This window comes from Triturus cristatus, chromosome 11, assembly GCF_964204655.1.
Source record: "Triturus cristatus chromosome 11, aTriCri1.1, whole genome shotgun sequence".
In the NCBI taxonomy this organism is placed as follows: Eukaryota; Metazoa; Chordata; class Amphibia; order Caudata; family Salamandridae; genus Triturus; species Triturus cristatus.
The window spans coordinates 49,613,959-49,638,243 of NC_140594.1; the positions used below are offsets into that span (position 1 = coordinate 49,613,959).

Genomic DNA, 24,285 nt, shown 5'->3' on the forward strand with positions numbered 1-24,285 from the left:
CTCCTCTAGATTCCCTAGTTGTCTCCACAGCTAGAAAGCGGGCTAACTCCCAATCCTCAGGAGATGCCCCACCACCAGACAAGGAATCTAAACTTCTGGACGCGTCTGGTAAACGCACCGCCTACCAGGCTGCAAACATGTGGCGCATTGCAAATACACAAGCACTGCTTGCGCGATATGATAGAGCACACTATGATGAATTAGAGGCTCTTATGCAGCACCTTCCAGAGAAATACAAACGCCAAGCTCATGACCTGATACAGGAGGGCAAACTAATCACAAACACCTCCATTAAGTGTGCCCTCGATGCAGCAGACACTGCTTCTAGAGCCATAAACACCAGTGTCCTGCTTCGCCGCCATGCCTGGCTCAGGATATCAGGGTTCAAGCCTGAGGTCCAGACATCAATACTTAATCACACCTTTGACCAGCAAACACTCTTTGGCCCAAAGGTAGACGAAGCGCTCGAAAAAATGAAGAAAGATACAGACACAGCGAAGTCTATGGGAGCGCTCCAGACCCAAGCCTCTAAGCGTTCCTTTCGACGCTCGTCCTTTCGTGGCACAGGTAGAGGCTCCTCCACCGATAATGCCTCTACCTCCTACAAATCCCCTCCTCAAAATACCTTTTCAAAGGGCAACCAAAGAGGTGGCTACAGAGGCAACAACAATAAGGGCAGGGGCAAAACCAACAATACCCGTTCTGCCACCCCACCCGCACAATGACTCCCCTTCGCTCCCCCCAGACCATTCCACTCCGGTCGGGGGCAGACTACAAGATTTTATCCACGTATGGGAGTCCATAACATCGGACAAATGGGTGACCCAAATCATTCGGTCAGGGTACTGCCTCGAGCTAACATCTACCCCACCCAATATCCCACCAAGGCACCGTCCAATGTCCCAAGAGCATTCCACACTGCTCAAACAAGAGGTACTCTCGCTCCTCCAGAAACACGCCATAGAGCAGGTACCCGACAATCAACGAAATCTAGGGGTCTACTCCCTATATTTCTTAATCCCAAAGAAAGACGAGACCCTCAGACCCATTCTGGATCTCCGGCCTCTAAATGCCTACATACATTCAGACCACTTTCACATGGTCACCTTACAACAAGTCCTCCCACTCCTCTGCCAGGGAGACTTTCTCACAACACTGGATCTGAAAGACGCGTACTTTCACATTCCAATACACCCCTCTCACAGAAAATACCTCAGGTTCGTGGTGGACGGGCAACATTATCAATTCAAGGTTCTCCCCTTCGGGGTCACCACTGCACCACGAGTGTTTACCAAATGCCTAGCAGTAGTAGCAGCACACCTCAGACGTCAACATGTTCACGTCTTCCCTTACTTAGACGACTGGCTCATAAAAGCCGCGTCCTACCACCAATGCGTGCAACATACAAACAGCACCATCCAACTGCTTCATCAGCTAGGCTTCACGGTGAACTACCAAAAGTCCCACCTCATACCATCTCACACAAAGCAATATCTCGGGGCCACCATAGACACCTCAAAAGGTATTGCCTATCCAAACTCAGCCAGAATCACAAGCATTCTAGCCTTACGCAAAATATTCCTTCCTCAACACTCTCTACCAGCAAGAGTGTTTATGAAGCTCATAGGGATGATGGCGTCTTGCATCTTCATAGTGCCCCATGCAAGACTCCGCATGCGTCCACTTCAGGAGTGCCTAGCACAACAGTGGAACCAGGCCCAGGGTCAGCTGACGGATCTGGTGTTGGTGGACGGCCGCACACATCACTCTCTGCAGTGGTGGAACACCACAAACCTTTCCAAGGGACGGCCGTTCCTGGACCCTGTTCCCCAAGTGACTCTAACAGCGGACGCATCGCTCTCCGGCTGGGGAGCGCACCTCTTACACCTCACAATGCAAGGTCTATGGACGCCACAGCAAAAAACGCTCCACATCAACCATCTGGAGCTTTTGGCGATCTTTCTAGCCCTAAAATCTTTCCAAAAGCAGATTTCGGGCAAAGCAGTCCTCATTCGCACAGACAACATGACTGCGATGTATTATATACAGAAACAGGGGGGGACACACTCTCCCCAGCTCTCCCGCTTAGCCCAGAGCATATGGAGATGGGCAATTCCCCAAAACATTTTTCTCCTGGCACAACATGTTCCAGGCGTACAAAACACCATAGCAGATCTGCTCAGCAGACAGACTCAACAACTACACGAATGGGAACTGCATCCACAAGTTCTTCACCCATTCTTCCAACAGTGGGGGCATCCTCAAATAGACCTCTTCGCCACCCACGAAAACAAAAAATGCCCAAGCTTCGCCGCCAGATACCCACACCCATTGTCCAAGGGCAATGCGATATGGATGAACTGGTCAGGCAGATTTGCATACGCCTTTCCACCTCTCCCACTAATTCCATTAGTGGTCAGGAAACTACAACAGCACTCCCTCACACTCATTCTGGTAGCTCCGACGTGGGCCAGACAGCCGTGGTACACCACGCTACTACAACTATCAGTGGTACCACATCAAAAACTGCACCTTTCCCCATGCCTCCTAACCCAGAACCATGGAGAAATCAGGCACCCGGACCCAGCTCAGCTCAACCTGGCGATCTGGCTCCTGAAATCTTAGAATTCGGGTACCTTAACCTTCCCCCTGATTGCATGAACATCATCATGGAAGCCAGACGTCCTACCACTAGAGCATGCTATGCCGCAAAGTGGAAAAGATTTGTAATGTACTGCCGTAACAATACAATCAACCCTCTAGATGCATCCATACAACACATCATATGCTATCTGCTCCATCTTCACAAGTGTAACCTGGCGTATTCATCCATACGCCTACACCTAGCAGCGATCGCTGCCTATCTACAAAACAGACAGCATTTGTCACTCTTCAGAGTGCCCGCTATTAAAGCCTTCATGGAAGGCCTTAAACGAGTAATTCCTCCCAGGGCACCACCCTCCCCTGTATGGAATCTAAATTTGGTCCTTACACGACTAATGGGTCCGCCCTTCGAACCAATGCACAAATGTGAGCTACAATTTCTCACCTGGAAAACAGCTTTCCTTGTAGCTATCACTTCCCTTAGAAGGGTTGGTGAAATACAAGCGTTCACCATACAGGAACCTTACATACAAATGCATCACAGCAAGGTCATACTTCGAACTAATCCGAAGTTCCTGCCCAAAGTCATTACCCCCTTCCACCTCAATCAATCAGTGGAATTACCTGTCTTCTTTTCGCAACCCCAATCTGTTGCGGAAAGGGCCTTACACACACTAGATGTGAAAAGAGCGTTGCTATATTACATACAAAGAACGCAACCCTTCAGGAAGACCAAACAGTTGTTCGTTTCCTTTTCTCCACCACATAAAGGCAACCCCATCTCAAAATCAGGGATAGCTAGGTGGATTGTAAAATGCATACAAATTTGCTATCAGAAGGCAAAGAGAACATTATCTGTTCCCCCTAAAGCCCACTCTACAAGAAAGTTAGGGGCTTCTATGGCTTTTCTAGGGAATATACCCTTAGATGACATATGCAAGGCAGCCACATGGTCTACACCGCACACATTCACAAAACACTACTGTGTAGATGTGCATTCCCAGCAGCAAGCTAGGGTGGGCCAGGCTGTACTAAAAACACTCTTTCAAACAGCTGCAACGGATACCGGTGGTCGCCGCTAAGGTTGGGTACTGCTATATAATCTATGCTAAGTGTACAATCTGCAGCTCATATGCCTCGAACGGAATATGCTACTTACCAGTATGCATCTGTTCTTGGCATGTAGAGCTGCAGAGTTGTACACGCCCACCCGCCTCCCCGGCTACCTGTATCCGTTCCAGTCCATCTTATTTAGATACAACACACATGGGTTTCTCACTGTTATTACTACGCTCCATCATTTCCCTGTTGGCGAAAAACAATCTGAGGATGGAGCCGAAGCCCATGCGCAGTACGGACCGAAGGAGGAGTCACCAAACTCGTGACTTCCAAGCACGGTCCAAGAAGAAAAACAAACTGCAAACATCCGGGCCCAACACCAGATGGCGACCTATGCTAAGTGTACAACTCTGCAGCTCTACATGCCAAGAACAGATGCATACTGGTAAGTAGCATATTCCTTTTGACCTCTGCACCCAGCAGCCTCTGTACCGCTGGTGGTGCATTCTTGGTACTTACCTGACCCCTGGCCTTTGCAGACTTTTGACTCCGAAGACTGGAACTGTAAGTCGATACTCAACTGGTTAACCACAATGTTGTTTTCCGCATAGGATAACATTGGACAGTGTGAACATGTTTCTAAGTGTCGATTTTTGAAAGTAAAAAGTATTTTTAATTAAAAACGTACTTACCTTATTACAAAGACCTGGCTCTTGAAATAAAGTACGAACAAGGAATAATTTTATAAAATTGTTCTGAATCTCCTTCTGGAGTTGTGTGTCCATTATTGATCATGCGTGTGCAATAAATGTCCTGTGTTAGGCCTAAGGCAGCTCGCCCACACTACCACTAATAGAGCACTTTGGGTTTTGCACTTTTGGGGAACCTCTGGACTGTGTGCAGTATTATCACCTAGTGCAGTATCGTATACAGAACCAGCTTCCTACATTGGTGGCTGCAGTGGGATACAAGACTTTGCATTTGTTGTACCACTTGATTAATAATTGCTGTCACTGAGGAAATCCAAAAATTGTCTTTAGAATATAATTTTCTTCAGTTTTCGTTTTTTTCCCTTCAAAATTGTTTTAAAATGGTGTTAAGGCCTTGGTTAAGTCCCCCACTGCTTTAGAAACTTAAGACTTTAAAGTAATTGGCCCTTAGAATGAGAGTTGTTTTGTAATTCTCTAATAAGACCTCTCTCACTTAAATACCATGACTGATGCTCCAGGGACCAGCCAGGAACTCGGCCTGGATCCCGGTGCACATCCTAAAGTTTCCCAACATAAAGATTTGTGCAAAGGATGGTAAATTGCCATAGGTCCTAAACACAATAAAGCCCATCTCCAGCTGTTGCTGGCAGAGAATGACAAGGCCTTGGCAAATAAAACTCCCCCCCCCCCCCCCCCCAACTGGCTAAGGCTAAGAAGGAGAAGATGAAGAAGTAGATGGGGAGGATGTTGACTCTGTCACTACCCCCTCAGACAGCAACACTTCTGGTAGTAGTGACCCCATTAGTGTCCCAGATGGAGCAAGCACTGAAGATGCAGATCTTCAGAAAGTGGCAAGGAGAATCACTCTATAAGCTAAACCCCTAGTCATAGAAAAAGAAAAAGAAAGAGTTGTGATGGGCTTAGGACCCATCTCTGGTGGCAGCAAAATAATAAATAGGGAGGCAGATTCTGCAGACTCCAAAATCCCCAAAGGGATTGTCCCTAAATATTTTGAGCGCGATGCGATCACTAAGTGGCTCATTGCTTTTGAGAGAGCCTGTCTTGGTAGAGAGGTCCACAGGAAGCTGTGGAGTGCTATCGTGTGGGAAAGGTTCTCAGGAAAGTGCAGGGATACACTCCTGACACTCAATAAGAAAGATGCTACATCCTAAGACCTCATGAAGGATACCCTGGTAGAGGGCTTTGGATTCAGCATTGAGGAATATATGATCAAGCTCAGGGAGGCCAAGAAAACAGAGTCCAATCCTGGGTAGATTTTGTAGATTACTCAGTGAAAACACTGGGAGGTTGTTTGAGTGGCGACAATGTACATGATTATGATTCCTGGTAGACCTATGTCTACGTTCTCCTCAAAAATTGGGAAGAAGGCAGTCAAGACAAGGGCCACCAAAACTAATACTGGTGGGGGAGACCAAAAGAAAGATGCCGACACCCCCCCACCCCCCCAGGAAAGAGGGTAACCCCAAAAAAAAATCAAGAGTCTTCTACAGGTCCCCAAAAACCTGCTCAGGAGGGTGGGCCCATAGTCTCTACACAGTCTAAGGGTGGGTACCAGGGTATGAACTGGACTTGGATTCCAACAAGGCTTGGTGTCATGACTGTAAAGCATTAGGACACTGGACTGGAGATCTTAGCTGTACAAATAAGAAAAATGCCTCTAGTCCACCTGCAGTTGCTAACATCCAGATGGGATTCCATGTGTGGCCTGACCATGTACGTAACCCCACTGAGGCAACATTAGTCTTTTAGAGAGAGGTAAACTTAGTCTGTGGTGCCTGGCCAGATAATATGAAAAAATGCAGTCAGCGTCCCAAGATTAATGGGTCCAGGATAGAGGCCTTGAGAGATTCTGGGGGTAGGGTCACAATGGTGACCCGCCAGTTCGTTCACTCAGATCAGTGCCTAATTGTACAGACCTCTCTAGTCAACAATGCGAACAATGTCACCACAGTCCAGCCCATGGCTATGGTCACTTTGGACTGGGGTGGAGGAGAATAGTTGGACAGAAAGAGTTGGTTGTGTCCTCTGATCCTGTGGATTGTCTGCTTGAAATGACTTGGAGACTTCTCCTTGGACTGAAATCGAACTGAGAACCTATGCCAGCATGGTTGTTCTCTCAGGATGGGGTTGTGTTACAACCAGAGCATAGAGCAGAGCTCTGAGTGAAAAAGAGGTGCTGGATCCTAGAAGAATGGACCAGCCCTCCAAGGGAAAGGGCAAGAAGACCGGGGGACCAGTTTCTGAACAGATCCCAAGTTAGAACCTCTCTTCTCAGGAAGAGGACTTGGTATTCTCAGAGGGAACTAAGCCTGAATTGATTAGGCCTTACCAGGCAGATCTCTTGGGCCCAGGGGGACCCTCTAGGATGTATCTGTGCCAGGGACAAGAAACCAGTCCCACTTTTGGAAGTCGGAGGCAGCAAGCAGCTGCACAGGAATAGGGAGATATCAGTGGCACCTACAGGGTCTATTGGGAGGATTTGCTCCTATACACTGAGGCGAGAGACCCTAAACCTGGAACAACCAGGAGAGTGCTAGTGCCTCAGGAATTTAGAGCCTTCCTCCTTATTTTGGCCCATGATATCCCGCCAAACTGGGCACTTTGGCCAGAATAAAGCTTGGAGTAGTTTAGTGTAGGAAAATGCCCCTTTTTGCATGGTTGACCCCCACGTTTTGCTAAGTGTGCCCTGGATTCCTGCCAACCAGATACCCATGGCCTATGTTTTTTGGCTAAAACTGTACTGTGTACCCACAAATTGGCACCTCTCTGGCCACATGTAAGTTCCTTGTAAAAGGTACCCTATGTACCAAAGGTCCTGTGACCAGAGAAGGCCTCTAAGGGCTGCAGCACATATTGTGCCACCCTTAGAGGTCCTGTACCTTAACACACACACTGAGAAAAGTGAAGTCGACATGGCACACATCCCTGTGCCATGCCTACAACCCACTACCTACGGCAAAGGTCAGCCATCCCTCTGGCTGGGTGCACTATGCCATTGGTGAGGGTACAGGTGCATGAGCACTGTACCCCTACAGTATCTAAGTCTATTCTTAGACACTGTAAGTGCAGTAAAGCCATAGAGAGTATATGGTCTGGGAGTTTGTCATTACGAACTCCACAGCACCATATGGCTTTATTAAAATCTGGGAAGTTTGGTATCAAACGTCTCAGCACACTGAACCCACACTGATACCAATGTGGGATTTAATGAAAAATGCACTCAGAGGGCATCTTGGAGATGCACCCTGAAAAACGGCCTAACTTTAGTGTCCTGGCTGCTCGCCAGCTGCCACCCCCAGACTTGTTTCTGGACCCTGGATTGAGAGCCTCCCGCTCTCTGGGTCCGGAATTAAAGCACATCCTGGGCAGAGGTGCAAAGCCTCACTGAAAAGACTGTCTCGTGAGCACCGGATTTGCTCTCCAACAGACTCCGCCAGCCTGCACCTGAAGCCTGACTTCCATTTGCCCAACACCACGAGAAGGTCTTTCTGTCGATCCTGACCTGTGATCTGGTGATCTCTGACCTACATCAAGTGTCCCGACGATGCCTGCAGAGCCTTTACGTAGGATCCCCCCCGACCACGACCGGAGCCGGTAAGGAGAACCCAACGCCAAAAGACACCCCTGCACCTGACTTCTCACAGCCTTGGGTGGCCCAACCGACTGTGTCCCAGCATCTCACGTCATCTCAACTAACCTCCAACCGGTGGTCGCCTCCAGAAGATCTTCGTCACCAAGCCTGCAGTGTTGGTTGAAACCAGAGAATCCCCATTGAAAACAACAGGTCACCCGATGCCAAAACAGCAGCCAGCACCCGGCTGCCCCTTTGCCCCTGTGGGTGCACTTTGTGTGCCAACTAGAGCCCCCTTTGCTCTGAGCTTAACCCTAGTAGCTTTTCTCTCTCAACCTTGCAGTCTCCTCGTGAGCAGCCACAAACTGGAGGCCCCCTATCCCCCTTTGGATAACATTGGGCCTCAGCACTCTTCACCCGGTTGCCCTAGTGCAGCTGAGGGTGCTCTTGGAGTGCATCCTTGACCCCGAGGGAACCCTGGTTCTAACACCGGAAGCTCAACTCCCAAGACTCACCTTAAAACTGATAGCCTTATTTTCTCCCATAGGACTGAATTGACTGTTTTTCTGAAGAAAAAGTGCTGTGTGGAGTTGGACATTCTATGAAAAGTCATGCAATTGTGTTTTTCTAACAAATTGCATTGCTTACCTTTATTCAAGAAATGTCCCAGTGTGGTATCTAGGTATACCACACTGAGTTAGGAAAGTAATTGAAAAGTACTCACAAAGTAATTATAAAGTTACTGTACAAGTAGTTTCTATAGTTTTTGAATATTTGACTTGCAACCTGCAACCAAACCAATTGCATTCAACTGTATTCAACTGCATTATTCTTGCAAAGTACTATTACACTTCCCTGTACCTGGCCTTGCTTTGTTCTAGAAATAAAATACAACTAAATTATATTTTTTTTACAAAACAAATTGGTCAGAGTTCAGTCTTTCAGTGTGTGAAATCATTCCTTGCCTGAGTGTGTACAATAAATGCTTAACACTACCTTCTGATAAATCCTTACTGTTCACCCACACTACCATAAATAGAGTAAAGTATTATCTACTTTAATCTCTGTAAACCTTTGGGGATCCACTGGACTCTGTGCATTCTATACCTTACCTTGGTATAGTATATACAGAGCCAGCTTCCTACACTTAGTTAGCCACTTCTACGGGCCAGGGATGTCTCAGAAGCTGAAGGACGTTTGCCATTCCGGTGTCACCTGCCGTGCCAGTGGCAAGGCAGGAGGCCACCGAAAGACCACCTTAATTCCACTTCCAGTGGTTTGGGTACCCTTTGAAAGGATAGGGGTAGACATTGTTGTCCCCCTGGACTCTCCAACAGCATCGGGGAACAAATATATTCTTGTGGTAGTGGATCATGCCACCTGGTACCCAGAAGCTATTCCCCTAAGGGCCACCACTGCTCCAGTGGTGGCAAAAGCCCTCCTTGGTACTATCACCAGGGTGGGTTTCTCAAAAGAGGTGGTGTCAGACAGAGGTACCAACTGTATGTCTGCATACCTATAACACAGGTGGGATGAGTGTGGAGTGAACTACTGATTCACCACACCTTATCATCCATAAACCAATGGCATAGTGGAGAGATTCAACCTGACATTAAAAGGCATAATTTTGATGTGCTCCCTGAAAAACTCAGAAGGAGATTAGAAGACCTGCTTCCTAGCCTTCTTTTTACCTACAGGGGAGTGCCACAGAAGGGAGTGGAGTTTTCATCCATTGACCTTTTATTTGCCCACCCTGTTGGTCTCATCAGAGTAGGTTGGGAAAAACCTCTCAAAGAACCAATACAAGTCTTAGTGGACTATGTGCTTGGCCTTCGTTCCAGGATGGCAGAGTACAAGGAGAAAGCAAGCCAAACCCTTCAGGCCCGCCAAGAACTGCAAAATTAGTGCAATGGCCAGAAGGCTACTCTGGTAGAATTGAAACCAGGACAGAAGGTATAGGTATTGTAACCTGTTCCCCCTAGGGCTCTTCCAAGACAAGTGGAGTGGGCCCTACGCTGTCCTTGAAAGAAAATGGCTGAACACGTATCTGGTGGACCTTGGCGGTTGCAAACACCCCAAAAGGGTAATAAATGTCAACTGCCTGAAGCCCTATTATGACAGAGCTGACATGAGCATGCTCATGGTCAAAGATGAGGGACAGGAAAATGAGTGTGAACCTCTCCTTGATCTCCTCTCCAGCAATCCCAAAGATGAGTCTGTTGATGGAGTGGTCTTTTCAGACACCCTCACTGACCAACAGCAGGCTGACTGCAGGCTAGTCCTTAGTCAGTATGTGTAGTTCTTCTCTCTGACCCCTGGTCAGACTACTGGTGTGTCCGTGATGTGGACACTGGTGACAGCCTACCTCCCAAAAACAAAATTGAAAGACAGTCTGATAATGTCAGAGAGCGTATCCAAGGCTGGAAATTGGATGTCATTGAACCCTTAGAGAGCCCCAGGGCCAGCCCAGTTTTTTTAGGCCCCGAACCTCACTCTCTATGGGTGAAAAGAAAGATTTTGGGTTTTGTGTTGACTAAAGAGACCTCAGTGATGTGACAAAAACTGATGCACACCCAATCCTTGTAGCAGGTGAACTAATTGACAAGTTAGGGGCAACCCACTATCTCAGCAAATTTGATCTCACATCTGGGTACTGGCAGATTGGTCTGGCCTCTGGCGAAAAAGAAACATCAGTAGTCTCCTCTCCAAATGGGCACTTCCAGTTTACTGTGATGCCCTTTGGATTAAATAATGCCCCTGCCACATTCCAACAGTTAGTGCACAAAGTCCTTGCTGAGTTTAAATCAGCTTATCTGGATGATATTGCGGTCTACAGCGCCACCTGGCAGGATCACCTGATCCACCTTGGCAAGGTCCTGGAGGCTCTGAGAAGTGTAGGCCTCACTATCAAGGCCAGTAAATGCCAGATAGAGCAGGGAAAGGTTGTGTACTTGGGTCACCTAGTAGGTGGAGGCCAAGTCCAGCCACTCCAACTCAAGATCCAGACAATTCTGGAATGGATAGCTCCAAAAACCCAGACCCAAGTCAGGGCCTTCATTTGCTTGACTGGGCACTATAGGAGGTTTGTGAATGACTAAAGGTCCATAGTGACTCCCCTTACAGGACATACCTCCAGACAGATGACCAAGAATGTAAACTGAACTGTTGGCTGTCAAAAGGCTTTTGACACCCTGAAAGAGGGAATGTACTCGGCACCTATTCTCAAGGCTCCAAACTACTCCAAGCAGTTCATTGTGCAGATTGGTACATCTGATCTAGTGAAAGGAGCGGTCCTATCCCAGACCAGTGATGATGGCCAGGACCAACCTGTTGCTTTTATAAGCAGGATGCTACCCCCAGGGAACAGTGTTGGAGTGCCATTCAGAGGGAGGCTGTTGCTGTGATTTGGTCCCTGAAGAAGCTGAGACCCTACCTGTTTGGGACTCACTTCCTAATCCAAGCTGACCACAGACCTCTCAGATGGCTAATGCAAATGAAAAGTGAAAACCCCAAACTGTTATGGTGGTTCATCTCCCTAGAGGGTTTAAACTTCACAGTGGAACCCTGACCTGGGACTGTCCATGTTAATGCAGATGGACTTTCCAGGTTCTTCCTCTTAGATGATGAAGACTCTCTTGGGAAAGGATAGTCTCATCCCCTTTCGTTTGGGGAGTTTGTGTAGGAAAGTGCCCTTTTCTGCATGGTTACCCTATCGTTTTGCCAGAAACGTGATGCCAACTTGACTGAGTGTATGCTGGACTCCTGCTAACCAGGCCCCAGCACCTGTGTTCTTTCCTAAAACGGTACCTTTGTACCCATAATTGGCACACCTCTGGGCCATCTGTAAGTCCCTTGTAAAATGCACCCCTGGTACCAAGGGCCTTGTGACAAGAGAGGACCTCTGAAGGCTGCACCCTCCGAGACCCGTCACCTTATCACCCCTCCCCTGCGAATGCAGACTTGTTGTCTTGGTGCAGACTAAACTAAAGAGTCGACATAGCACACATCCCTGTGTGCCGTGCCCAACAACACGGTAGGAACAACGATAGGTCCCGACGTACCTCTTATGAAGACCAAAGAAGCAATAGGACTCTAAAAAAGATTTATAGAGTCAACAACAGAGCTTTGTCATAATTACTTAAACAAGAGAGTGAGATACTCTTCAACCATACACCAGGGAGAAAAACAAAACAACCGAATTAGAGAATAAACAGCCTTCTTTATATAATTTCGTTAAAGAAATCTCATAATCTTTAAAACATTCAGTAGGTTGTCTAAAAAGAAAGTGCAAGAAAAGTGCTTGTGTGTGAGGTGGGTGGAAAAAGGGTATTCAAAAAAGGAACAGTTTGGACATCATAATATCTTAGTTACACAGTGGCAACACTGGTTGCAATAATAAGAAAAGTAAACGAGTGTTCTTTGGCCTGTTTACAGCACAATTTAACTATAGTTTCGCATGTCTGTTTTTTTAAATGATGCTTCTATTATTAGGATGCATCATCACGTTGCGTGAGGGACAGATATATTGTATTCCAGGCTGTAGTGTAGGGATGTTGACGTTTTGACCTGATTTAAGCAAAGAGGTTAAGTTTAAACCTCCGCATGCGGGTCTTCATTAGGACAATAGAATGGACAACTGTAATAGGTGCCTGAAAAGGCAATCCTGGTCAGTTCAACACTCCCAGCACGTGGGTAGCCCATAGTACATGAATGCATTAGGTCAGAGGAGTGGGTGGTCCCCGCACTCAAGAGGAACCCCGTTGCTCCATTGGCAGTTCCAAAAGAAGAACTGAGTGTTCGCTTGGCGTTCAGTTCAAGGCAGGTGATGCGAACCAATCGTGGGTGATATCTTGTTTTAGGCATCTGATCAGTGCTGAGCTGAAGCTCCTGTGTGTGTGTCCTGTCTTGCCTAACAACACTGCCTGAGGCATGGGTAGGTCGCCCCTCTAGTAGGCCTTACAGCCCTAAAGGCAGGCTACACCATACTCCGGTGAATACGTAGCTGCAAGAGCAATATGCCCCTACTGTGGCTGTGCCATTCACAGATATTGTAAGTGCAGTCAAGCAATTTTGAGTACATGGGCTGTGAGTTTGTCAACACGAACTCCACAGCTCCATTATGGCTTTACTGAAGTCTGGGAAATGTGGTATCAAACTTGCCAGCACATTAAACCCACACTGATGCCAGTGTTGGATTTAATCGAAAATGCTCACAGAGGGTATTTAAGAGATGCCCCCTGAATAATGATCAACTCTGGTATGGTTTCCCACTGGCTCCCAGCCATCTGCCACCACCAGACAGGTTTCCGGACCCCTTGGTAGAGTGCCCTTTGCTCTCTGGTTCCGGGAACAAAGCACATCCGGGGCAGAGGTGTCCTCCCCCAGGATGGGCAGGGTACTTTAAGAGGGAGCTTCAAAGGCCTGCTGCCTTTTTTAGCTGCCCCAGCCTTTTGCTACTATCAGCGACTTTCTCCAATCGGTTCTGACCCCACTTTGGGTCCAAGAACCGGCAGGAAAACCTAGACCGGAAGGATGGTGTGCCCACCTTTGCCAACCCGTCCCCTTAGGTGGGAGAGGCGAGGTGAAGCACACATCTCAGTCCCCGCCATTCTGTAGGTGGGGGGGGGGGGCTCCAATTAGGAAGAGTTTTATGCCCCACTGGAGGGTGGATACTAAGGAGTGTAGAGACCCTAGGGAAGGGACCCATTGGTCCCAACCTGCACAACCCTTTATCTAGTATTTTGGGGCACACCCTGAACCTTGCCTCTTTAGATTTGACGTGACAAGGAGGAGGACTGAAGAGTGGTGCTGCAGAAGAGGAGGACGACTAAAAACTGTTTTGACCCTGGCTCTACCGGCCTTTCTCCTGCTCTGAACCCCCTGTGAGCTGAACCCGGCATGTCCTACAGACGCAGCCTCCAAGAGCCCAGGGACCTGCCCTGCCTTTGAAAAAAAAAAAAAAAAAAACTCTTATCTCTCATGGACACCATATTTGTCCAACACCAACCCAAGGCAGGATTCCGGATCCGATAAGATCCACGAATCCTCACCACTCTGCACCTGACTCCCAGAGTCTGAGCTGTCCAACATCCCAACGAGGTCTCCCTGGCGATCCTGACCTGAGTGCCAGCATTAGACGACCTCAACTGATCTTCTCCTCGACCCCTGCAGCCTGATTCCGAAGTGTCCCCCGCAACCGTTGAGAAAAATCTGACATGAAAGGACACCCCTGCACCCGAAGCTCCTGAGGCGCCCGACCGAAGGTGTTCCTGGTTTTCAGCAACTCTTCATCCTCCAGTTGTTGGTTCCCTTCATCCAGTCTTCTGGCTCCAGCCTGCTGTCCTTTTCCTTGACCAACATCCTCTATTGGAAAGCACTGGGCTCCCGACACCTCCTCAGCACCCTGCACCCGGCCGCCCCTGGGGGTGTGCCCTGACCTACACCCTAGGAGCTTGGCTCCTGAGACCTAGTGGCCTGCCTGTGTGCAGTCCCCAACCAAGGTGCCCTTTGGCTAACATTGGCACCCTGCACTCTACTGCCCTAGCCACTGGTGGTGCCCCTTGAGTACCATCTTGAACCTTGGTTCTACACCCCAAAACTCCAGTCCAAAAACTGTTTTACTCATCTGTGAAACCTAACACTTGTATTTCCACATTGGAGTAAATGGTGAGTTTTCTCAGAAACTTCTTGTGTTGAACTGGCTTGTACTGCACACAAAAGTAACCTAATGCTTGCACAAGAGTTAACCTGCTTACAAATGTCCTGTTTGGTTAAAACTATGCTAGGAGTATTTCATACCAAACTAGAACAGTAATCTAAAAGTGAATACAAACATTTTTGAACAGTTTACACATTTTCTGCATTGAAAAAGTAATCTGAATGTTCCTACAAAGCCAGTGTTCACTGCATTTTGAAAAGTCACATTGTACGAAGAGTTTAACTTACCTGCTACTAAGTCATTCTTTGTTCTAGAAGTAAAAATAACAAAATAATAATTTTTTATACAGACCGTTAGTTTGGATTCAGTCTGAGTGTGTGAAAACATTTCTTGTTTGAGTGTGTACAACAAATGCTAAACACTGCCCTCCTGATAACCCTGACCGCTCAACCGCACTACCACAAAAGAGAGTAAGGTATTATCTACTTTACCCCCTGCTCTACCAATGGGGATCCACTGGGCTCTGTGCACACTATACCTTTCTTTGGTATAGTATATACAGAGCCAGCTTCCTACACAGTCTTCACTTTACAGTAAATGGTTCCTACATATAGAAGTGACACTCTGGCCAAGTGATGCCAGTCTTTTCAGTGTGTCACATGCCCACTTTCTTTGCCCACACGTTTAAGGTGCTTCCATGTCCACGTGGAATTGGTTTTGTCAGAATAGCTGAAAATGGAGGAAGCACTCTGTGAAAGATTTTGAACTCTCCTTGCCTTATTTCTAGATGACACAGCCGTTTATTTTGCGACGATCCAAAAGGGATGTGGAAAGACAACTGACCAAGAAGTATGAGCATGTGTTGAAGTGCCGTCTATCCAATCGACAGAAGGCCCTGTATGAAGATGTCATCTTGCAACCTGAGTAAGGACTCCCATTGAATCCCTCTTTGTCTCATCTACGCCATGAGCTTGTACTTGGTTGATAGGTTCCATGTCCACCGTTGTCGGTGGCTATCACTCCTTTTCTTTGCCATCTAGCTGTCACTGCAATACTGTAATATTTAAGACTTGATGTGAAAAGATTCAAGAGATCATAGTGTAAAAAAACTTAAGAAGCCTTCCAGGAGTCTCATGCTCCTTTATTTGGGTAGGGTTTGTCCTTGAAACTTGGCTTCTTTTACCATCACCAACGGAGACCATTATTGTGCGGCTGTTTGCAGAAGCCGTTGCAAGTCTCCTTGTAAACCACGAAAGCTACCGGCATGTGGAAGTCCTTGTCTTAAGTCAAGACAGCAAATATTGTCAAGCTAAGACTTCTGCTTGATTCGTTGAATGACAAACATTGTGTTGTATCACACATTCACTAGCAAGAAGATTGTTTCTCTTTTATTATCACACATTGAAGCACAGACGCTCTTATGTATTGTATGCATTGGCAAAGCATCATTTTTTTTATGTATATTGGCATTTTGTAATCATACACAACTTTATACAGTATGCATGAATTAAAACAGCAAAGGTTAAACATGACATTTCTGATCTCTTTCTGTTTGAGCACTTGTATGTATAATATAATGCGTTATTGCATCACATGTGTATGTTAGCGGGTAGCAAGCATTGTGCAGAGGTTAGGAGACCCCTTGGTAACCAGCCGTGCCCACCCATCTATCTCAGTGAAACTATAATTTGTTACAGTCACCTGTTCCTCGTATCTTAAGTGCGCCATGTGTGTCGTGTTTCTTACCCTCTTGGGCCTTGCTAACTGACAATGAATGCTGTTATGCTCTCCGGTAATTCTATGTATCAGACATGCCGTATATACCACTTAGTAAAGAAATATTAAAGAAATTGGCAAAGCATCATGTTAACCTCAGGTCCTCGGTGCAAAAGGTAGATTGGGGATTGGAGAACATTAGAACAGAAGTGATAGATGCTGGATGTTAGTTGAATGCCTTGAAGTAAGGTGTTCTGGCCATGGATGCTCTCATGGCAAAGCTTCCCTTGCACACAGTATATTTGAAGGATAGAAGGGCAGTAACTGTCTTAGTAGAAGCATTGACCAACTTGGCTATGTAATTTGGCTCCTTATCATTAAAGGCTTTGGTGTACATGACAAGGAACTCGTAGAGAAATAATTCCTTAGCTGGAAGCAAGTAGAAGGCGTTGTGAATCATCTAAAAGAAATTATTCTTGGTTCTATGTAAAGCGCTCTGATAACCAATAACTTCGGTTCAAGTTCGTGCTATGTAAAACTCTGTTTAAAAAAATAAAAATAAAACGGCATACGTTGGCGATCAGATAAAGCAGAAAGCCTTTCAGCATGTTCCATTTTTTGAGAAGAGAGGAGTTTGCATTCTTCAAATGTGTTTTGTGATAGTGCAGGTTGACATTTAGGAGTGCTTGGGTAATGATATGAGCTCTACGTTATGGAGAGGTTTCATGCTTCATTGACAATGGATGGTGAGTTTACTAGATAATATAGTGTTGATTAGGTATTTGAGGAAGAAAAATGGCACGAGCGACTCCAAGTTACTTGTTAAGTTATTGTAGGTGAAGATTTAAGGATTTGTTAAAGACTAAATATGAAGTTAATTATGGCTCTTTGTGGGCCAGATGGTGGCAACTTGGGTACGTTCTGAAGGTGTTTGAAACACGATGGCGCTGGTTTGACCCGTTTTTGAGAGGCCATAATAAAGGCGAGTTTCACTGATGTATGCTTTGGAATTGAGCCTGAATCTCTAAGTAGTTCTTTCTGACACTTGATGGAGCCTTGGGATTCTGTACAAAATGACTAAATAGGTGCTTCCCACCGGGTGCCTTAAGCACATGAGCGAAGGGATACTTGGAATTTTAAAGATATTTTTATGTTTTGAAGCGGATTCCCCTACATCCCTCTTGGGTTTTTAGAGTATGGTGCTCCTTGAAATTACATTGGGAAGCAGTCTGTAGAGCATCTACCACATGACATAGCTCGGAACAAATTAGTCATCATGCTAATGGCTTCAAATACATATTTCTACTTGTGATTGTAGACCTTGAATAAGCTTGATGCTGATCTATGCGCCCGATTTAAATAAGATATTTTTGTAATTAGTTTTTTGTTTTAGTCTGCATGGTGACATGCACTCTGTTTTATCTACCCACTAGGACTCAAGATGCTGTTAAGGGCGGCCATTTTGTCAGCGTGCTTCGTGTTCTCATGGAGTTGCAGAAGATTTGTAATCATCCAGATCTTGTAGACCCTAGAGAAAGCAGCTCCTCCTACGTGTCTCAGGCCTTGAAGTACCACACAGCCTCTCTGGCACTGAATGCCTTGGAGCAAGATCTCTGGAAGGTGAGACTCAGCCCGAAATTCTTTATCTCGTGTCTGCCCCCACATTCATGAGAGAGAGAGAGAGAGAGAGAGAGCTTGCGCTCTCCTAAATGTGTAATTCTTTGAATGATTGTCACACATTATAAATCCCTCTTTCCTAAAGAACTTTATTGTGAGAGAATTGCCAGACTTTCTTTTTATCGTTATAGTTGAGGGAGGGAAGGGGTGTGTCGTCATTTTGTTTTTTGAGTGAGTCTTTATTGAAGTTTTTGCAGTTTAACAATAACTTCCATATACATGCACAATATGATTACATGCTTGGCTTTCCGCTGGCTTATAGACCTTCATAGTACTTTACAGTTATCTGTACATCTGTTCCATTAATTAAAAGACGAGACACAGACCATGAGTAATTAATAGCTATGAATGTCCATGGGAGTTGTCCTATACCTCAGTTACAAGTAGTTATCCAATCTATAACATGAAAGTAAGAAAAATAAATCGAATGAAAAACTAAATCACTATTGTAGCTAATGACCGTGTGCAACAACCTTGTAGCCTTATTAGCCCCCATTCCTTGTGTGATTGTCAGGGTGTTCGGAATTTTCTCTCGTGACTAATTATTGTCCAACGTTTTCGAATGTTCTTGTAGTGGAGGGAGCCATTTCCTATTTCTACATTCACTTTTTGTCATTGCGGGTGCTAGTTACATCATCGGTAAGGCAGGGTATATGTGTTGTAGGTCACCTTTGAGGGGACTCTTGGTTTCCTTAGGTATAATGTAGTAGGGGGTATCGTGTCATCCGTAGGAAGTTGGCTCTGTATATACTATGCCAAAGTGAGGTATAGTGTGCACAGAGTCCAGTGGAACCCCAAAGGTATGCAGTGGTAATGGTAGATAGCACCTCACTCTCGATTTGTGGTTTTGGGGTCAAGCACTAAGGCAGTATCGGAGGACAGTGTTAAGCATTTGTTGTACACACTCAGTCAGCAAATTAATTCACATACTGAAAGACTGAACTTCAGACCAATTGTTATTGTATGAAAATATTCTTTTAGTTATTTTATTTTCTAGAACCAAGCAAGCCTGGCACAGGTAAGCAATAAATACTTTACAGTAGTAATGCAATTGAAATACAGTTTGAATGATAACTGTATATGCACTTTGGTTTGATTTACAGTATGGGTGCAGAGAAATGCAATACTTTGTAAATACAGTACGTAGCCTTGAATGGGCTTTTCAGTAAAATTACAGGTAAGTTACTTTTGAGATTACTTTTCTTATTTACTGGGACATTTCCTGCAAACAGGTAAGTAAATCGTTTTTGTTAGTTAGTGCAATTTTAAAGAATTTCTTTAGGTTTTCAAACTCCACACTTAGAAACCTTTCCAAGAAAATCAGTCAATGTTATCCTATGGAGGAAAATAGTGTTATCGGTTTTAAGGTAAGTATATGGTAGTGGGAGTTGAGGTTCTGGGGGTAGACTCGGGGGTCCTCCAGGGTCAAGGATGCACTCTTGTTACACCCTCAGCGGCACTAGGGTGGCCGGGTGTAAAGTGCTACGGCCCAATGTTATCCAATGGGGGTTAGGGGGCCTCCAGTTGGTGGCTGCTCACGAGGAGGCCGCAAGGTTGAGAGAGAAAAGCTACTAGGGTTAAGCTCACTTCAAGAGGTAAGTTGGGAAGTTAGAGGTTGGTTAGGCACTGTCGGTTTGGACACACATGGCCGTGGGGCGTCTGGTGCAGCGGTGCGTTTTGGGGTTGAATCTTCTTTCCGGCTCCTGGTCGCGGTTGGGGGGGACCTTCTGGATTTAGGCTGCAGGCGTCTGATGGAGGCTTGAGGCAGGTCAGGGGTCGCCGCATCTCGGGTCAGGATCGCCGGGGTGACCTCCTCGTGGTGTTTGCCCACTCGAGCTCGGGCCTTGGACAGCGGGTGCAGAGTGGGGCGGATTCACTGTGTCCGGCCGGAGCCAGAGGTTACAGATGAACAAATCCGGGAGACACAGTCTTTGTGCTTGAAGTCAGGCAGGTCCTCCGGGGTTTCCGAGGTTGCTGGCTGCAGGAAACCCCGGGATTTCGTAGGAGCAGGTTTGAGGGGGAGACAGGCTGGTAGGGCTGGAGCTAAGTCAGTCGGCGTCTTCTTCTTGTTAACTGCTGCTTGGCTGTTCGGTCCTTCTTCTTCTTCTTCTAGTTTCTTTTTCTTGTAGATTCTTCTTTTCTGAGCTAGCAAGGTTCAGGGGTGCCCCTAAATACTAGATTTAGGGGTGTTATAGGTAGTTAAAAGGCAGGGACCAGAGATTTGTGCTTCACCTCGCCTCCCCCACCAGAGGGGTGGAGTTGGCAGAGGTGGGCACACCTCTCTTCCTCACTTAATTTTCCCGCCGGTTCTCCTGCCCAAAATGGGAGTCAGAACCAGTGGGGACCAGTTGCTAAGAGCAGCAAGTGGCCTGGGGAAGGTCAAAAAAGGCACCACGCCTTTGAAGCTTCCCCTTCATGAACCCTGCCCTTTCTGGGGGAGGAGGCTTGGCACCTCGTCCCAGAATGTGTATTGTTTCAGGCCCCAGAGAGCAGCAGGCTCTTAACCCAGGGGTCCAGAAACATGTCTAGTGGTGGCAGCTGAAAGCAGCCATTCAGCCTGGACATTTGTGGTGGGTTAGTTTTTAGGGGGCATCTCTAAGATCCTAATCGGGTTCCTTAAAACTGCATTGAAGCCTAAACCCAATTGGCATCTCTGGCCACAGGTCAGCCCCTGGTAAATGGTACCACAGGTACCCAGGGCACTGTGACCAGAGAAGGCCTTTAAGGGCTGAAGCACTTATTGTGCCACCCTTAGAGGTCCTGTACCATCACACTCACACACTGTAAGTGTAGTTCTGCCATTAAGAGTATATGGTGCTGGGAGTTTGTCATTACAAACGCCACAGCAACATAATGTCTACACTGACAACTGAGAGGTTTGGTATCAAACTTCTCAGCACATTAAACCCACACTGATGCCAATGTGGGATTTAATGTAAGATGCACGACAGAGGGCAACTTTAGAGTTGCCTCCTGAACCTAACCCACAATCCACGTCCTGCCTGAGAGGCTGCCTAGGCTGCCACCCAGCAGACATGCTGGACCCCTGGGTAGAGAGCCATCTGCTCTCCTGGGCCTGCAACAACGCACGTCCTGGGCAAGGTGCTAGGTCTCCACCCCAGGATGGGCAGGGGGAAGCTTCAAAGGCATGCCGCCTTTATGAGCCTCCCCAGACCACTTGCTGTACTCAGCAACTGGTCCCCACCGGTTCTAGCCTCCACTCTGGCGGGAAGACTGGCGGGAAACCCCAAGTGAGGAAAGGGGGGGTGCCAGCCTCTGCCAACCCCACCCCTCAGGTGGGGGAGGCGAGGCGAAGCACATCTCCGGGCTCTTGCCATCTTGAAGATGGGGAGCCCTGTCCATTCAGGACTAGGCTCCTGCCCCACTCCCACTGGAGAGTGGCAGGATAGGGGGTGTACCCACCCTGGGAGGGGACCCATTGGTCCCTGACCTCTACCTACCTGTAACGCCCCTAAATGTAGTATTTAGGGGCACCCTGAACCTTCCTTCCTCAGATTCCGAAACAAGCAAGAAGAACAAGAAGAAATAAGACCTGCCGTGCAGCTGCTAACAAGAGGACGACACCAACTGACTTGGCCCCAGCTCTACAGGCCTGTCGACCATCGAACCTGCTCCTGCTAAAACCCGGCGTCTCCAGTGGTCAGCAACCTCGAAAACCCTGGAGGACCTGACTGCCTTGTGACTCTAAAAGACTGGGACTCCCACGAGCAGTGGTTCTGCTCAAAGCAAGCAACAAACCCCTGGTGCCAGCCAAGAACCGCGACTCCAGCACACTCTGCACCCGCCGGGCCAGTGCCTGAGTGGACAAAGACCATGAGGACGTCCCCCCGGCGACTGTGACCCAGAATCCAGCACCCAAGGACCCTCCTCGACGCTCCTGACGACGCCTGCAGCCTCAGAACCAGGGACCCCTCTAACCACGACCAGCAGAGGGTAAGATTTCCCGACGCGAAAAGACACCCCTGCACCCGGCGCCCTGCAGCCCCCTGTGCCCAGCTCTTGGGTGCCTACCTAACCTACAGCTTCCCAACTTACCTCTCGAAGTGGTGGTTGCACCTGAAGAATCTCCGTCCCCGAGCTTGCAGCCTTTGTTCATCTGGTAGCTTCTCCATTGAAATACATTGAGCGCCTGACGGCTCAAAAGCACCCTGCACCCAGCCGCAGAGTGCCCCTGGAAGTGCAACATCTATCCTATTCTACTTCCCCACTTGCCCTGTGTAAGTGACCAGGAGCCCAGCTCCCACAGCCGCGTGACCTGCCTGCTAGCAGCCACCAACCAAGGGCCCCCTGCCCGTCGTAGGCTAACATTGGGCCTAACTCTCTTTGCACCCGGCTGCCCCTGTGCCGCTGAGGGTGTAACAACTGTACCTACCTGACCCTGGGAGACCCCTGAGTCTATGCCCCTGAGTCTATGCCCAGAACCTTAACTCTCCAGTGCCAGTCGAGTATTTACCTGAAAGCCGATAACCTACATTTTCTCCATAGGGTAACATTGACTGGTTTCACTTGGAAATTCTTCTAAGTGTCGAGTTTTGAAACTTTAAAATATTCACTAAAAATCAGCCGATCAACAAACAAAATTACTCTCCTGTTATCGGGAGAGATCCTAGTGCTGGATCTTGGTGCCCAGCACTGACCCTGAAAAGTAATTACAACTGTACTTACCGCTAAATTGATTTTCCTCCATAGGATAACATTGCCTGGTTTTTGCCAGAAATTCTTCTAAGTGTCCATTTTTGAAACATACAAATATTCTTAAAAATCGCCTGTGTAACCATAACGATTTCTTTCAAACGTTTACAGGAAATGCACCCGGGCTGAATCCAGGATCCAGCCCTGAGTAAGAAAATCATACGCAAAGTAATTGAAATTGCATTTACTTAAAAACTCCCTTTGAGCTCAATGTCAATGTGTTTGAATTGTGTTGCCTATTGCAATAACTGTAATTATTGCATTTAAAAGTCTATTGCTTATTGAAAGTATACAGCTACAGCATTCTATTCTGAGAAAGTATTTTGATACCTATTGTTGGTTCCAAAATAAAACTACTATACTTTTTTATATACAAAACAATTGGCCTAGAGTTCAGTTCTTGAGTATGTGAGACCATTTGCTGACTGATTGTGTGCATCAAATGCTTTACACTTTCCTCTGATACTGCCTTACTGCTCGACCAAGCTACCACTTTAGAGAGTAAGGTTATATCTAAGTTTAGCCTCTGCCAAACCTCTGGGGACTGTGGACTCTGAACCTTACTTTGGTGCAGTATATACAGAGCCACTTTCTTACAAGTGGGGAGTCCTGTTGTGGTGTAGCGCTGTATATAACATTGTGATGTCTCTGGTTCGGCTTGTGTTTTTCCCCAAAGTGCTCACAGCTGATTTATCAGCATGACGTATAGTAGGAAGGATCCCGGGGGGATCCCGTATTCCTCGACCAACGTATCAAATGTGATAAGTATGGATTCCTGAAACAAGTCCCCCCAGGTTGTGAATCTCGCATTTTTCCATTCTGTCGTTTCTGGCCTGTGAACATTCTCTGTATTACCCGGGGCTGCCCATAATGGCAAAGCAGCTGCGTACGGAAAGGGTAGTTTGATTTATGTACATACTGACACCAATGAAGTTTGGCCATAGACAGCAATTGGTTGTCTGTTTTTTTGGCATTATATTCTCCATGCCAAGGTGCCATTCAAAGATTATATGTGGCTGGACTACTTCAGTCCAATGTCCCAGTTCAAATAAGTTGTGCCTGCGTTCCACCTCATCAGCCATTGTAATTGAACGGCTGCATAATAGTGTTCCTAATTTGGGGCACCCAGACCCCCTGCAGAGGTGTGCACGTATGATTTTGCGAATGAGACTCTTTTCTTCCTGTGCCCCGTACCAAGGTTGTTAATAATGTTCTGTGTTCCAGGAAGAATTTTTGGGGTACTTGTATTGGGAGGGCTGCGAAGAAATATAGCAGTCTTGGCAGCAATAGCATTTTGGATATAACAATCCGGCCCATGGGTGACAGGGCAAATCTTCCCCAAAACTGTAGAGTTGATTTGGCTCTAGTTAGGGTTTTTCCCAAGGGGGTGAGTTGTAGGACTTTTTTTTTTGTAACTCTTTTTATTAACATTCATCGACATACAAACGATCATAGCGATAATGTAATCTCTGTTCAGGCGTGGCAGAATCTGACAATAATTATGCACATTGTATACAGTGAGGACAATTCAAGGAGAGAGCGATAAGTCTACAGCA

General features: G+C 46.9%; 1 protein-coding gene across 4 annotated transcripts in view; it reads left to right on the forward strand.

The window, feature by feature from the left end:
• Positions 1–24,285, forward strand: part of EP400 (E1A binding protein p400) — an 852,236-nt gene that overhangs the window by 200,733 nt on the left and 627,218 nt on the right. For all 4 annotated transcript variants that reach the window (XM_085634324.1, XM_085634328.1, XM_085634325.1 and 1 more), the window contains 2 exons: positions 15,411–15,547; positions 17,773–17,959. In XM_085634324.1, coding sequence (XP_085490450.1) covers positions 15,411–15,547; positions 17,773–17,959 — 324 coding nt within the window. The remainder of the gene's footprint in view (positions 1–15,410; positions 15,548–17,772; positions 17,960–24,285) is intronic.